The sequence below is a fragment of the Scheffersomyces stipitis genome, chromosome 5, assembly GCF_000209165.1.
Source record: "Scheffersomyces stipitis CBS 6054 chromosome 5, complete sequence".
Lineage (NCBI taxonomy): Eukaryota > Fungi > Ascomycota > Pichiomycetes > Serinales > Debaryomycetaceae > Scheffersomyces > Scheffersomyces stipitis.
In genome coordinates this window covers 1,641,325-1,658,055 of record NC_009045.1, presented here as the reverse complement: position 1 = coordinate 1,658,055, position 16,731 = coordinate 1,641,325, and the positions used below count along the sequence as shown (strand labels likewise).

General features: G+C 41.5%; 5 protein-coding genes across 5 annotated transcripts; 3 read left to right on the top strand and 2 right to left on the bottom strand. All coding sequences in view use genetic code 12, as the record gives it.

Annotated features, from left to right (window-relative positions):
• Positions 1 to 2,337: 2,337 nt before the first annotated feature.
• Positions 2,338 to 3,084, top strand: PICST_60431 (predicted protein; the record flags this gene model as incomplete). Its single annotated transcript, XM_001385283.1, has 1 exon — positions 2,338 to 3,084. A coding segment is annotated over one exon (747 nt), but the record flags the coding sequence as incomplete, so codon positions are not given.
• A 159-nt stretch (positions 3,085 to 3,243) lies between these two features.
• PICST_32496 (predicted protein) lies at positions 3,244 to 3,675 on the bottom strand (the record flags this gene model as incomplete). Its single annotated transcript, XM_001384976.1, has 1 exon — positions 3,244 to 3,675. The coding sequence occupies one exon, from the start codon at positions 3,673 to 3,675 to the stop codon at positions 3,244 to 3,246; it is 432 nt and encodes a 143-aa protein (XP_001385013.2).
• Positions 3,676 to 4,747: 1,072 nt separating this feature from the next.
• Positions 4,748 to 5,821, top strand: PICST_32495 (predicted protein; the record flags this gene model as incomplete). Its single annotated transcript, XM_001385282.1, has 1 exon — positions 4,748 to 5,821. One exon carries the CDS (start codon positions 4,748 to 4,750, stop codon positions 5,819 to 5,821), a length of 1,074 nt encoding a protein of 357 aa, XP_001385319.2.
• A 234-nt stretch (positions 5,822 to 6,055) lies between these two features.
• Positions 6,056 to 8,067, top strand: RCF2 (Replication factor C, subunit RFC4). The gene has a single exon (XM_001385281.1). It carries the CDS (start codon positions 6,171 to 6,173, stop codon positions 7,278 to 7,280), a length of 1,110 nt encoding a protein of 369 aa, XP_001385318.2. The 5' UTR covers positions 6,056 to 6,170; the 3' UTR covers positions 7,281 to 8,067.
• Positions 8,068 to 10,301: 2,234 nt separating this feature from the next.
• PPS1 (Protein Phosphatase S phase) lies at positions 10,302 to 13,154 on the bottom strand (the record flags this gene model as incomplete). Its single annotated transcript, XM_001384975.1, has 2 exons — positions 10,302 to 12,545; positions 12,600 to 13,154. Coding segments are annotated over 2 exons (2,799 nt in total), but the record flags the coding sequence as incomplete, so codon positions are not given.
• Between the last annotated feature and the right edge of the window lie 3,577 nt (positions 13,155 to 16,731).

The following is a 16,731-nucleotide window of genomic DNA, read 5'->3' as shown; positions in this document are numbered from 1 at the left end:
AACTGTATCGGCGCTAGTCTGTAGGTCCATGTCATTTGGTGTCTATAACATGTAAGGACCATCCCCAAAAGGAATGGAACTCGATTCTGAAAAGGGTTTACGCCGGTTTGGCCGTTGCAAAAAATAATAAACGAAGATAGCGAGTCGACCCTAGAATGTGTTCTAGGGTCTCTGGTCGGCTCGATTGGCATTTGGGTATGAGCAGATTAGTCTTCGCAGATTTGCGTTTCAAAGCTGGTAGTATTCTATGATTTGCGTTTCACAGTTTATAACAAAGTGAATGAGCAAACCTAGAACATAATTTGTTGTTGGCAAAGCACATTCCAATGGATATATATTACAGCACCAAATGGAAATGCTTGGTTGGACAACAACCTTACAGATACAGAGTTTATTACAAAGCCTTACTAATGGCAAGCGCTGAACGGTTTGCACAGCTTCGATTTTTTCAACATTCCGATTCAAGGCTAAACTATTACCCCAAGTCAGGGACAAAGACATGATATACTCTGTTATTCTCTCTTATCTTATCCTGGGTGGCCCTGCTTCTTTCTTCTAATTTAAGTACTCGCTACAGTAATTTATCAAAGTCCCATAAACCTACGAAACCAATTACAATAATATTAGAATGTCAACAAGCTACTCTTAGATTTTTTTTCCCAGAAAAATACATCCATAAAATCCAATTTGCCCATTAATCCATGTTCTTTAGCTGGAAGCGTTTAAACGTATAAAGCACATATGGAAGGATCATTATTATGACTCTCCCTGCTATAAAACTGCCTTCTTAGTCTCTCTATTCTGTAGAGTCGCATAATCTCAATTTTCGTAGCCCCAACCAAAATACAGCCCTTTTAACATGCAGGAGCGAACAAATATCAACCGATAGCCACTAAATGACAATCATTTATAAACTAACTGTTTGTTTTTCCCATCTTGGTCAGCTTCATTTTGCAACCCCAAAATCATTCTACATGAACAATTCCAGCATATTCCAGTCGTCTGGCGACCCCTGGGAAAACGGCTGGGCCTCGGATCAAACTCAGCAGCCCAGTAGCTCTACTTCCCATCCCATTTCGTCTCCCCTTCCCGTCTATGGAATGGGCTCAACCTACATGACTAGCTCTCAGCTATTGAACCATACAGCCGAGACCAATCTCAACACTGACGAAGAAGAGAATTCCATCAATGTCCTGAACGTGCCCGAGCTGTACATGAAGATTCATGCCGCAGTGGCAGACAGGCTCAACACTGTCAACGAGTTAGAATCGCTCATCTTTACCCCACTAGCCCGTCTTGATCTCGTGTCCAACTACCAGAAGTTGAAAATATTGGACATCATCTACGATCACAACTTACTTCCGCTCACTATCACCAACAACTTGTATCAAGTGTTGGGGCTTATTGCATTGGAAATCGATGTTCCCGGTAACGGAGATTACATCACCCTCCAGTTTCGATTGAAGAACTTACCAGAATTACCGCGCAACTTCGTCTCGGCCGTCTTGGACCAGGACAAAACTCAAGAGTTCATCGATCCGCTCAATGCCCGCTTCGCACAGTCCTCATTACAAGAAGATGATCTCGATAATCCTCTGCCGAAGCTCACGGATCCACTTCTTACTGACCATTCGTCTGTAGGACTCATAGATGAGAATGACAGAAATATCTCAAATACCAGCCAGCATCAGGACGCAACTATTTCCGAAATAAGCAAGCATGTAGCCGAAATTAGGGATCAATTCAAACCACTTGTTAACGCCAACGATCAAATCAAAATCAAAGAAGTTCCCGAGAAAGAAGGTCTCTTGTTCAAGCACATAAACTACATCATTACCCACGACTTGAATTTGGGCATGAATGGTCCAGCAGGCACCAAGAAGGTCATAAGAAGATACTCTGACTTTGTATGGTAAGTTATTTTAGAGTTTACCACTTTCTGTTCCCATTATCTTGTACACTTACTAACCTTTTTCAGGCTCTTGGAATTCTTACTTCAAAAGTATCCTTTCAGAGTAATTCCCGGTTTACCCCCTAAGAAATTTTCTGGTACGTACCGTTGATTTTCGATTTTTAACTTTTTAACATATACTAATGAGACTTATAGTAGGTTCATCACCAGATTCCCAATTTCTCCAAAGACGTCGTCGAGGCTTAAATAGATTTCTCAATCAACTCATAAAGCATCCTGTGTTGAGGGCTGAACCTGTTGTGGTGACTTTTCTAACAGTGCCCACAGACATTTCCACGTGGAGGAAGCAGGCAAAGATCGACTATTCGATAGAGTTTAAGGGTGAGAAAATTCTGACCAACTTTATTAATTTGATATGGCCCAAGGTTGGGGAAGATTTCCTCAAGAACTGGAAGGAAGCGGAGCAGTCCATAACGAAGCTTATTGAGATATGGACAAAGACGGTGATGTTGGTGGAAAGATACGAAAAGAGACAACAGCAGATCAGCTACGACAATGGTAAATTTGTTGAAATGATCAATGGCTTCAAAACGTTAAACACCAAGTTGTATCCAAATGAAAATGAAACATTACTTAGCGAAAATTCACACAAGGACGATATCAATTTATTGAATGATTCGCTCGGGTACATCGGGGAGTTCTTCAATAAGTCGAGTCAAACTTTGATCGACGACAGCTACACTGTCAACACCATTATTTTGGAAAAGTTCAAGAACTTCCTTGACTACTTATACTCCCTCCAAGAGTTGTTTGAAAGAACCAAGAAACAATCGATCAACAATATTGACCAATTGGAAAAGAGAATCAAAGAAAATGAAATAAGATATAACAAGCTCAGCACCGAAGACGCTGACGTCAAGGGTGCCGACTTAGCCAAGTTGCGTCAAATCATTATCAATGACAAGCAGGAGATCTTCCAGCAGCTCAATAGGGACTGGTTAATCAAAAACTGCTGTTTCGAAGAGTTCCTCATGTTCCAGGAAACACAATATTTGATTGGTGAGTTGTGGATTGACTGGTCCAAAGCTAGATTAAAGTTTCAGGAGGAGATGTTTAGCTTACTGGAAAACTTGAGTAACGAGATTGTCAATGACATGCCACTTAATAGATAACGAGAACGATTATTCTACTACTCTACTCTACACTTGCATTTTAATAATACTATTAATCATAAATATACATGTAGTCATTACAGGATATAGGTGGAAGAAGAGGTTGTGTAGAGAAAGTATAGACAGCATGCCACACAACCTTCATGTCTATTACTTCGTCTATGCCTTTGTTGCGTCTTCAAGATGTTGTGCTACAATCTTCTGCCATTTATATATTACTTCATGGTTCTTCTGAATTTTCAATTCACTATCGAAGTACTTCTTGTCCATGATCTTGGCAATGTTCAACTCCTTAGTAGCTTGGTAAAACAGTTCGCTTTCGCCTAAAGCGCGGAGTTCACCCAAGATCTTACCTACTGCTGCTCCCATTCTTGCACCGTCAGAAAATGCTTTATCAAATCCAGATTGGAGAGACGATTCCTGAGCACTGGCAAGACCATCAAGGTATCCCTGTTTCTGATGGGCCCTTTTTACATCTGCATTGGCATCGACATACACGTCATCATCGCCCCATACATCGTCCTCAAAGTCATTAGAGTCTTTAGAATGCAACAGTGTTTTTATTTCAGGTTGGCAATTTGAGCAACCCATGCTAAGCTTCTGTATGAATGGTCTCAGAAACAAAGAAATGATACGATTACTGTATTGTCAAAATACTTTTCCGAGCCGTAACTCAGGATCTGTGGGAATGATGAAGAAGTGACTAAATGATTCAGAATGATCTGTGATGAGATATTTGCTTCTTAACGTTTGAATTCAAAATTGCAAAGATTGTAAAAAGGTAAAACTTCATACATAAAAGGTCGATTGGCTCTACCCAAAGAATATATAGTTGGTCCTTTTAATTTAATTTGCAGTTCGTTAGAACATCTATAAAAACTATTGCACTACAATTATGTAATCGATTTTAATTTAAGTATTTTAGTTACATATTCCGGAAATGCGCTTTACCAATCCGAAGAATGAATGTCGCGACAGCCAGCCGTCTGTGCCGTGCCGATGTCGCTCTTCAGCATTGTCTGTCTCAAATGTCGCGTTGAGTCAAGAAAGGGAAAAATCGCAAATCTGATATTCTCCTAAATGTCAAAATTAATAATTTGTTATTTCTACAGAGCGTCTAACAACTCCACCATTTTCAGCCTTATAACCATAGCGTTTCTTGGCTACACATTGTCTTAGTGTTGCTAGCACTACACTGCCGTTTTCAGAGTAAAAAAAGTACTCCGATTGCCGCTAATTTCAAGTTTTCTACGGTAGCCCTCGCCATAGTTAACACACTCTTTAACAGAGTCCAATACCAGCATTCAACCAGTAGAAAAGTGAGAAAGCTTGATATATTGCTCAACACTTACTTAAAATAGAAGTGAGTGAAGAAAGCGTCGGAAAAAAGCGATTTTTGCCACTTGACGCTGTTGTCGATTTCTTATCTAGATAATAACGCGAGAAATCTATACAAATAATAGGGATAGTGTCTGTGCACAGCAAACACCAAAGTCCACCACGAAACGAATCATCAGATCTCAGTTATTAACACCAAGAGTACTGGTAATTGTGAGAATTTCGTTCCTGTTAACGTCATTTTTTGTTTTCATCATTGTTATTCTTAACATCGTAACATCCATATTCAGGTGCTGGAAACCTGAACAATAACCACTACTGCATTATGACAGAAAACATAATTACTCAAGTAACACCGGATTCGTACAGCAGTGCAGCTGTTGGCTACGACGATTCCAACAACTCTATCGATTATAACTCCAAGATCCACTTGAATATCCGTGGAACTGAGTTTACCATAACAAGAGACGAATTGATGAGTTTGCCCGAAAGCATCTTGTTGTGCCTTTTCCCAAACGGAGTGTTCTTGGACGTCAATGGCCAGGTAATCACAAATTTGACTGAAGACGACATTGTCTACGTCAACTTTGAACCGTCTTGTTTCCAATACATTATCGACCAATTCAGCGATGCTCAAAGGGATTTGCTTGAGATGCCAGCAGTATCACCGCAAACAAGTTTCCATGCCACAAGACACCAAGAGAATGTATTGCAGAGTAAGCCAGCTATTATAGTGTTACGTGAAGACTTGGATTACTATGTGATACCTCCGATTGCTGGTTTGAACGCAGAACAGATGAAACATCTCAAATTGGAAGTATCCACCAAACTCATCCAGAACAAATATATTTTCTCGGGATTAGGCTATGATGTGCACGAAGTGCCTGAGAAGGACCAAAAACTTGGACCTGCCGAACAGCATTTGTTTGATATGCTATGTTCCTCAGGCTTTGATTCCCGTGGATTATGGGGAAGCAGATCTCTAGAGCCATCCAAGTGTGTAATTCTGTCTTTGCTGTTGGTTCGTCTCAAGACCCATCCACCCACACCACCAGAATCACCATCTTTGTTGCCCACTAACACCAACACTTTGTCACCAGTAACATCGAATGCTTCAGCCAGATCTAGGTCAAGGTCGAGAATTGCATCCTTAGCCAACAGCGCTACCAGAGCAGCCTCTAGGTCGTTGTCCAAGTCAAGAAAGCCTGTTGATAACAACCAGACGAAGTTGCTCTTATTCTGGAGGAAACCGGCCAGAAAGTGCTGGTGGTCCAATGAATCAGCAGAGGTCAGTTTGGAGGTTCCTGACTTGTTCGCTCCAGACACCAAACTGTTGAATGTGAAGATTCACATCAGAAGAGTGTGGACGTTAGAGTTAAGTGTGATCGGGGTTCAGTAATTAGAAGTTGTTAATTAATATAAACCATAGACAAATAGGGTAGAACCGTAATGCCATTGAAATGGACTAGTAGATTGATGTAGGTAGATAGAATAAAAAAGTCTATACAAGGTTATAGTCTTTGTGCACATGATATAGCTCACATGACTGTCGCGTACATTTCGAAAACCAGATTCAAGATCCAAAATGATTTGCAAGAACCCAATAATGATTATTTGAATAGGTTTATTTCAGCTAAAAGCCCAACAAACTTCCAATTCACGCGACTTAAACGTTCCAAGTATATAATATATATATGAATCGTTTTTGCTGCTATTGAAAGTGACTGTAAACATTTGAACCGCGAAATATGACTTCAATTCTTATGCAAAAGTCGCAGAAGCTCGACCAATACGAGCAAGAAAGGCTCGAACATACGCCGTGGGTTGAAAAATACAGACCACGGAACTTGGACGATGTCGCTTCACAGGACCATGCAGTGAAAGTTCTCAAGAAGACGATGGAATCTGCCAATTTGCCTCATATGCTCTTCTATGGGCCACCTGGAACCGGCAAGACTTCTACAATTCTAGCCTTAAGCAAGCAACTATACGGACCAAATCTCTACAAAAGTAGAGTGTTGGAACTTAATGCTTCAGACGAAAGAGGAATCTCGATAGTTAGACAAAAAATCAAGAATTTCGCCCGTTTGACTGTGTCTAATCCCAGCAAAGAAGATTTAGAGAAATATCCCTGCCCACCATATAAAATCATTATTCTTGATGAGGCCGATTCTATGACCAACGATGCTCAGGCAGCCCTTAGAAGAACAATAGAGAACTACTCGAACATTACACGGTTCTGTTTGATCTGTAATTATGTCACAAGAATCATTGATCCGCTTGCATCGCGTTGTTCCAAGTTCAGATTTAGATTGTTGAACAACGAGAATGCCTTGAACAGATTGAAGTATATCGCTGAACAAGAGCATATCAGTCTAGACAGTAACCAGTTGGTACTTCAAGAGGTTTTGCGTATATCTGGCGGAGATTTGAGAAAAGCCATCACATTCTTGCAATCTGCTACTAAGTTGCACAAGTCATTAGCAGCTCCTACAGAAGAAGATGGAGATATCCAAATGTTGGATGAGATTCCAGGAGAAGCTATAACTGTTGAGTCGATCCAAGAGATCGCTGGGGTCATACCAGAAAATGTCATTTTAGAAGTGGTTTCCACAATCAAATCTAAGAATCTGAAGAGTATCATCACCCAAGTAAATGATATCATATCACAGGGATTTAGTGCTCAACAGGTGCTTGACCAGTTGCATGATAAGTTCATCTTGGATGATAGCCTAGACTCGGCTACGAAGAACAAGATCGCCAAGACCCTATTCTTGATCGATAAACGTTTGAATAATGGTACAGACGAACATATTCAACTACTTGACTTGTGCCTACAGATCGCCAAATCTTTGTAATATTCTTAAAATAATCTCATCCAGTTCATTTCATTAAAATTAATCTATCTACGCCATTGTCGATATGGAAATATACACTTGCAAGAGAGCATGCCTGGAGGCATCGACCGTAGTATACAGAGCTAATAGCTAATTCTAAGTTATGATGCTAATTCATTCAACTGTAATTCAACTGTAGTGTAGCAACAAAACTGAAGCCAAACACATTGCTAATCATAATTGGCATCAACTATGCGAAGTGCAAATTAACGACGGTTGAGTTGCTGTTGACTTGGTTGTTGCTGCTGATTTTGCTGCTGATTTGACTGTTGATGTTGCTGTTGCTGTTGTTGTTGTTGCTGCTGCTGCTGCTGTTGATGCTGCTGCTGCTGTTGATGTTGTTGTAAATGAGGTGGCATACCTGGTGGGAAGCCCATATATGGAGGAGGGATAAAGCCAGGAGGTCCATTGGGGTTGCCATTGTTGAAAGGCGGAGGCATACCATGTGGATGTGCAAATCCTGGAGGAAACATTCCTGGTGGTGGCGGGCCTCCACTGGGAGTACCAGGGCCAGAGTTACCCAATGGAGGACCCCCTCTCATGTTAGGTGGAAATTGCAAGTGTGGAGGTGGTGGACCTCTTCCTTGGAATTGTTTCATCCAAGGAGGCAATTGTTGTGCTTGTTGTTGCTGCTGCTGAGGAGATTGTTGAAGAACTTGCTGGCTTCTAGATTGTTGCTGCTGTTGCTGTTGAATTTGTTGGTGCTGAAGAGCCATCTGCTTCATTTGTTCTGGGGATGGTTGGTTCTGAAGTTGGTACAAATGTTCAGGACTTTGTTGTACTGGTTCTTGACGTTGTTGTTGCTGCTGTTGTTGCTGGTTTCCAGATTGTCCTGATTGAGATTGCGACTTGTCGTTGACTTGTCTATTCAACAAATCAGCGAAACCACCTCCACCAGATTGTTCTGGCTCTTTTTTGCTCATTAACGACATGAAAAATGATTCATTTGAGTTAGGATTGAATCCTGGTGGAGGGAGCTGTTGCTGAGATACTCTTTGGGTGTATTCCTGTGGCACGTTTCTAGGAATTGGCATTTGTTGTTGTTGGATAGCTGGAGGAAAATTGGGAACACCTTGTTCTGGAGCTACTGGAGGTTGTCCTGTGAAAAACCTTGAAAAGCCAGGAGGTGCTTGATCTCTAGAAGTATCACGTGGAAGTCCCTGTTGCAGACGTTGCTGCTGAATCTGTGGCCGTTCTTGTGACCGTTCTTGTGGCTGTTGGAGCTCGTTTTGGTCGGCAGATTGTTGTGGCAAAGAAGAACTTTGTGGAACCGGGCTTGCTGTGGTGCCTCCGCCAAAGAAAGAAGAAAACTTGGAGCTCTTGTGGTCAGCAACAGAAGAAGTCGTATGAATGACTTTGGATTCAGCAGCGGGAAGTTCTGGGTTTTTTGGCTTCTTGACAAATGAAAAGAAATTATCGACATCATTTCCCGCCTTTTCAGCCTCAGAAGCCTGAAATTCGACTGTTTCGTCAATGGTTTCACCCTTTCTACGACGTTCCTCCATTCTCATCTGGTGTTTCCATTTTTCAAAATCTTCTACAGTTTGGCCCAAGTTGAGTAATGAGTCAGAATTCTCACCAGCTACAAGATCTGTTGAGTCCCATTCGGGCTCAAGCTCGTCGTTATTTTCTCCTAGTAACTGGGAGATCTTATCTGACGACAAGTTGTCAAGCTCGTCACTTCTAGAGAAGCCGGTACTGGCTGGTTTTCTTTCCCACGTCTCATTCTGGTGTCTTCTATTATTGTACGAGTTTGTTTTCTTGTGATACTTACCGTTTGCGAAGTCAGAATTGGATGAAGCAGCCGGTGGTTTCAGTTTTGAGCGCCAAAAGCTTTTATCTGGTAGCTCCGGCGAGTCCTTGTAGTCAGGAATGTCAGGTGACAGCTTCAAAGAGAGCAAGAACTCAATGCTATACACGTAAGGGATGCCTGGTTTAGATGTAACGGCTGGAATCGGACTGACTGACCTGGATCTTGGAACCAAGTCCGGCGTAGACTCCTTAGCTGCTTTGGCCATAGCCGAGTCTAAGAGCTTTGATAAAGCATTGCCTGGTTCTAAGTTGTGAATAGAGGATGTTGAAGCTGTATGGAATGTAGCACCCGAGTTGGTGTCGTTATTACTGTTGGGCGTGGATATTTGGACGATGGAAGGATCTTCAAGAAGCGATTTTTCTGTCATGATTGTTAAGAATGTCAAGAGATATACGAGTTGTTGTACGATTCTTTAAGATCAGAATGCCAAATATTGAATGGCTATCAATGATATAAAAGATAACGCAAGATTGTGGAGGTTTATGGAACTTAATCGAAGATAAGACTAATACAATTATGGAACTTAGGAATCAGTATCGAATATTGCCATTGACAGGTTTCAATGTTAAAAAGCCCGGACAAAAAAGCAGGACGATAAAGCTAGATATTGAGACGATTGGCAATGCTTTGGCGATCGATCAAAGTTGCTTTGGATGCTAATGGGCAATGAAGTCAAAAGAAGAAACAGCCCAACGCAGAAACGCTGTTAACTGTGAGAATTGTTGTGTTCAATAAATTTTTCCGTGCGTCTTGCGGTACGGGTCTTTTGCTGGGTCCTTTGGACTGGGTGCGAAAAAGAGGACTTGGCAAAGACTGTTCATTATAGGAGGTATCTTTACTACGGATGAACATTTGAGTATCAGATAGAAGTATTAATATGATATATGATTAACACAAAGTGAACATGAATAAGGGACAAATATTAGGCATACAATGGAATCCAAGTATAGTTCATAAATAGAATATAGCATACAAACTAGCAAGCCATAGATAGACCACTGTAGAACAACTTTTTAGATATAAGATATAAGAGACAAAGCAGATGGTGATACTAAATATTGATATACTGTACAAAATAAGTAGTTACTTATACAATATAATATAATATTTAATGAGCTTATTCACAGCTATTTATACACATAGATCATTGGTCTAGCTAATATACACATTCAATTGTTCAAGTACGGGATATTCAACTTCATAATCTCACGGCACATGATGAACCAGTCGATTTCTCGCAAGTACTCCGTCTTCTCATTTTCATCTCCCTTTTCTTTGGCCAAGAGTTTCTGCAGCTCTTCCCATTTGAATAACTCGTACATGAACCGCAAGTTAGGCTGGATAATGATGTTCAACCGTCTCACTCGTACATACAAATATGCATTGGGCAAGTTTACTTTCAACCGCCTCATCACTTCAGCAATCACCACTGTGGCAGAACGACTAACTCCAACTCGGCAATGGATCAAGATCTTGGTTTTGCCGTTTGATTTTTTGTACTCGTCATCTATGAATTGTAGAATCGTAGGTAAGGCTCGCGTCAATTCATCAATACCATCATCTTCCAAGTTGTTTACCTTCATCACCGTATCGATAGTCGTATGATGGTAAGCACTATGCTGCTTGTTCTTGTGGGGAGGAGTAGATGGCGAGATTGTGTACATCTCAATACTCCCACCGTTGATCTCATCAACAATAATATCATTATGTTCCTGAAACTTGTACCCATTCAACCAATCAAGCTGCTCGCCTACAGAGAGGATCTTCTTGATTCCTAGCTTGTTGAGCAAGGCCAAACAATTAGCATGTTTCAAAGAGCCAAGGTACAAATACGGCAAGATCTTGGAAGGAATCGAGCCTTCCACTTCCTTTACCCAGTCAACTGGAGTCGGAATAAAGTCATCATCGTCGTCAGAAGAAGAAGATGATGAAGAATCTTCATCGTTTTCAATATACCCCAATTTCAAGGTCTTGCTGTTTTTCATTTGGGACGAACCAAGCAATAGCTCATTAATTTCTAAGTTGGTGAGACTATCCAATGTTGCCCAGGCAATGTCGTTATTAGCTGGATTGGCTGGGCTGAATTTACGAAGCAAGGATTCAAGCTTCTTCAAGATTAGGACATCGCTGTTGAAGATATAGAACGGACGGCCATACTTCAAATGCAACTCAAGCATGGCATTGTCTAGTGAAAGATTCTCAGCATACATGAGATAGCAAAGTACGAGTAACGACAGTTCAGTGTAGCCATCAGAACAGTAAATCAATGATGCCAAAGCATTAGTAGAACTTGAAGACGAATATAAATAGATCAATTTACAAGTATTGATGATGGACATGAGGTTATCTTTCTTACAATCGCCAATACCGATCGCACCAGAAGGAGGGAACTCCAAGATATGGTACTCGGGTTGTTCAAAGTCATCTGGGAGCCTCGAAGAAATCGTGTACTTGAACAATAGAGACGAAAGGTTAGATAGATCTGGGAACGTAGCATCGTTATGACAATAAATAAATAATCGCCAATTGGCTCTAGGCAAAGAAAGGTAATCTAACAAGTTGTTCGATAGATTGGTGTTGGTTACAATAGAGTTCTCGGGATTGCAGTAGAGGTTCTTGAGGGGCAACAGCGAGAACTGCTTTTGGAAACGAGATTCGAGAAACGAGGAGTCATTCTCTAGTAAATAAGTCATCATAATCTGGAAGTCCCAGTAATTTCCCACCCAAACATTATTGTTCAATTTTGTAGCGGAAGACATGCGTGTAGTTTCAATCTTTTCCTTGATTTGATAGTCGTTGTCCCATACTAATGCTGGATACTCTGTCTTTTGAGTAACAATCTTTGGTGGACCATGGTGTTGCAACAGTTGTTGGAATTGTTGGTATTTGTCCCATAAGTACTTCGATTCTAGCTTAGACAAGTTTGTCATTGAGGCTGGCGATGAGATCGAACTGCTAAGCTGCCCTATATCATCGTCAAGAACAAATACATTGTAGTGTGTAACATTGTCATGTCTCAAAAATGCTTCGTATCTCTGTGCCAACCACAAGACTCTCGACATACTCTCAACTAAATCATGGTCTGCGTTTTGCCCGTAGAGTAAGAAATCGGAACATGTCGACAACTTCGAAACTTGTATATGAAAGTTTCTGAGCGAAATACCGCGGTCTGGGTCAAGATCCAAAAATATCGGCAAACAATTCAACTTGATACAATCTTGCACTAATACCTCCGCATTTGTATCAATATCTATTTTCTTCAATATATCACCAATAGTATTGCGGACTTCAATTCGAGATACTTCTATTCTCTGGAGAATTTCATTGAGCTTCACCGTATTACGCAAGACCACTTCGTGGTTACTATCTTCCTCACCAAAGTTAATACACATCAAGAAACGAATGTTCTTCGGCTTTTCAAGATTGTAATCATGAAATATGTTGTCAGGTTGAGATGGTGCTGGCACCGGAGCATTGGGAATATTGGCCAAGCTCTTTTTTGCCAACTTCTGCTGCAACTGCTGCTGCTGGTATAAGAAGAATGACTTCTGTGCAAAATTATCCTTGTTTAAGCCGTGCAACCATGGGAACATGTCGTTTGTGTTGGGTAAAGGTTTGTTGAAGTACCACAAGAATATGTGCTTCAAATGGGGAATAGATACAGATTTTATTATGGCTGAACTTATGTTCTGTGCTACGGCATAATCCTGCAATCTACTGTAGAATTTGGAAGAAGCGTCCAATGGCGAAACTGATTCAGCTTCAAAATTGGTATAATCCCTGTAGCCAAGGCTGGGCAGATGATTGAAGTTCAACTTCGCGGTTTTGAACCCGATTCCATCGCATACATCACAGGCCGGTGAGTCTAGATCGATATCATCTTCTAGAAGAGGATCACAGCTTGATACAGTTCCCTCTACCGTGTTGTTAAATGTCTGTAATCGAGCTCTGAAACGGTCTCGTTCATACAAAAGATCGTTTGAAGACGAAGACGATCGTTTTGAAGACCGTATGGAAGGTGGAGCTGCATTTACAGTTTGATTAGAAGTTATAGATGTCACAGAGGAACAAGATGAATGCAGTGCAGACCGTATAGACGGAGTCATGTTCATGGGAGCAGAGCGAGAATTGCATTCAGACTCTGTTGGATTATTTACAAAACTGGACCGAGGTACACTAAGTAATAATGTTGAAGATGTGGAAGTAGACGATCCATTGGAAGAGCTATTACTGATATTAGTGTTTATGCTGGAATGGGGAGAATGGAAAGTGACTGAAGAACTAGATCCAGAGCCCGAATCTATTTCTTGAAAATCATCGTCGAAGTCCTTCTTGATAATGGTACTAGTATTAGAATTGCTCTTTCCATTGGTATTCTTATCGGCATTATTACTTATACTGATATTAATACTGCTGCTGCTATTACTATTGGTGTTTCCAATTGAAAGAGCCGTGGATAGCTTGTCGGCACTTGAGCTAGAACGAAGGCTTTCCACTTCAGAAGAAGCCTTCAGAGGTATGGAAGTCAGCAGCAGCAACCGCGGCAACAACGACTGCGATTCTGTGGACGATGAAGTCATGATGGGGCCCTGGAGAGAGCTGCTCTGAATGGCCATTTTAGCATTCAGAAAGTCCGGAGATTGCTGTGGTGAAAATGGTGTGGAAACGAAAATGAAATTCGAAGAGGGGGAAAAAGTAGTTACCAGCAGCGAGAATGTGTCACGTATTAAGGCTGGTGAGTTGCTGCCAGCAGATGAGTTGTAGATAAAATGGAAGGAATATAAAGTAGAGGGAGTAAACTAGGCGCCGACAGATAAGCCTTGAAGAACAGTGGCTACAATGTTATAATAGTTCTGCAAGTAGATAAGAATCGAAGCTGGAGAATTGTCACCAGATAAGGCACAGGAATGGAATTCGATCTAGACAGGGTTTACCGAGAAGGTCCTGTAGCAGTTGAGTATTAGACCGAGTGGGAATTGAAAGGAAAAAGAAGGTACACTGTTAGATATTGTATGGTATCGATGACGTAGACAGTGTTTGTGGTCTAAACAGCGTATTCTGGACGATATAAAATGGAATGATATCGAATGACGATGTTGAGTAGCGTATCTATGGTGTAGTTTTGTATGACAGAAGTTTGTATAAAACTTCGGAGCTGTTGAAGCCAGAATGTGTTTTTGTGACTTTGTTAAGAGTACGGGTATATGTAAAAGATGTAAGTATAATACTATAAAGATAGTGGTATTGGTATATGATCGGTATGACTGTGTGAGATATTATAGATTAGACATTGGCAGGTTCACCGACGGATAGGAGAAGGGGACTTGGCGTGGTCACTGGCGTCGTACCACCACAGTTTAGGCGAATCAGATGTCTATTACGAAAAACTCCTACGAGTGCAGACACAGAATACTCCACATTCATAAAGAATGACTACAATACTGATAAGATAACAAATTTTTTAAGGAAGTACGTGTGGATCCTAAAGGATGGAGCGAGGAGATTTTTTACTTAGTTACTGTAGTGTCACAAGCGAATAGCGAGAACTGATGAGTGTAGCGAGAATAGCTAGAGCCAGCGCGAAACAAGCAGAGAGTACAGAACAGAACAGAAGAAAACTGAACAGGTTGTGCTTCTAACCACAGACGTATGGACAGCGGCTCATCCAGATGTATAGAACGTACATGGCATATGCGTATGGAATTTCCATACATATACTGTTGGTGGTGGAATTTTCAGACTAAGTCATCTCGAGACTGAAATATGGAGGCTGCAGAGAATTTTCAACGGTCCAGGGAGGCATATAGTAGTTCGAGTCTGACTAAGGCTGTGAGACAATGCGTACGCACGAAACACCAGTACCAAAAGGTATAGAACTGGTGTTGGCAATTCCTCGGAAACATGTGGCAGTGACTACTGGCCGAGCCCAGCAGCAGAGCGCCAGGGCTCGAAGAGGATCAGCCTCTTCATAAATGGCGAGAGTCGAAATTTGGCTCTCGTCTGAGAATGTGAATTGTGAGGTGCTCGTCTAAAACTCGAAGAGTTCAGATCGGAGCTCTGGATCCAATGATCCAGATTTACGAGCAGAGATGAGCAAAGAATCATCAAGCAATGCCACGAATTTTCACATGGAGGCAGATAAATAAGAATCAAAACAAAAGGCAGAGACTAAAACAAAAAGTTGCTACGGGCGTCTATAATTAGAAGATCAGAAAGGTTACGAAATTGACCTTTTCGTCGAGACGCAAGACTAATGGAGGTGGGAGCAATCGACTTGGGCCATAATAATGACATCTAATCTTCTGGAAGACGCCCTACAGACTACTCGGTGCTGTAAGAGGCTGTGACACAAACCGTTTCTGACACTGACGATTCCGAATGTTTCAAGGAGTTATGTTGATTTCTCCTGGGGCAGGTTCCTGACTTAACGGGTAAAATATTTCAAGTTCGCACTGAATCAACTGCCGTTAGCCGCCATACTGTGCCAAAAGTCTCAGCCTCTAGCGTCCTGCCTTAATTATACCGCCAAAGCCGCCATGTACACCATATGGCGGCAATCGTCTAACAAATGACAACGGTCTAGCCTTGTCGAGACGGAGGACTTATTTTTTAGTTCTTAGACCGCTATTCTCGCCTGGTCTAAACAGGACCTGGTCTGCTGATGCTATAAACGTTGCGTTGTATTTGGCTCGTTCTCCGTGCACATTAGTTCAGGGCGCCAAGTTGCAGCCAGCAAACTCCCACACAGCGTGTAAAGCCAGCCCAGGACTTCACATAACGTCCGCACACGGATCGATGCCTTGATCCGCGTCGAGGATAACCGTTTTGCCCATCGCAGTTCTCGAGGAATTCTAGCACCACAAAAGTAGGGAAACTGGGGTACTGCTGGAGGATAGCTAACCTAGTCCCGCGCTTTGTGGCCATGATGGCGAGCATTGTGCCACTATTATGACAGCATGCCACTATCACGCTACGACAATAACTCCATTTACTGATAGAGCCAATAAACTGATATGGCCCATGTACCGATATCGATAAACAGCATAATAAAGTCTATCTGCATTTTTTCATATTCAGTTATACTATGATATTTTAAAAATACACACACTAGAATCTATCTCATATGCTACACTTTTCAATGCCTAGTCTCCCTATTGCTAGCTACACGACAGCTGTACTGGACACTTTGTCTCGTCAATGCATTTAATTTATGTACGTAATTAAGGGATGCCCAAACCTGTGCAATTAAGAATCCTGATCCGGCCATTGCTTTCCAAATCTGATTTCACGCTCCTCCTCGAGAATCATCCCAAGGACCTAATTCTCGTATTCATCAAATCATGGCACTGTACAATATCAGCAATTGTTTCAAAACTTGACTGCTCTAATTCATAGCCTCACCTCGTATTCGATTCCACATCCTCGACCACACGAATCGACTTACCCATCCCGCTTTCTCTATTCCAATTCCCCAAACCATCGATACACTCTCCCCAAAACGCTATCTGCTGTCCGTCAAGTACAGTTTTTTAGTCTCGATCTAAACTCGAATTTATCTTCCTGTCGCCGCCCACTTTATTCATACAATTTATCTTCAGG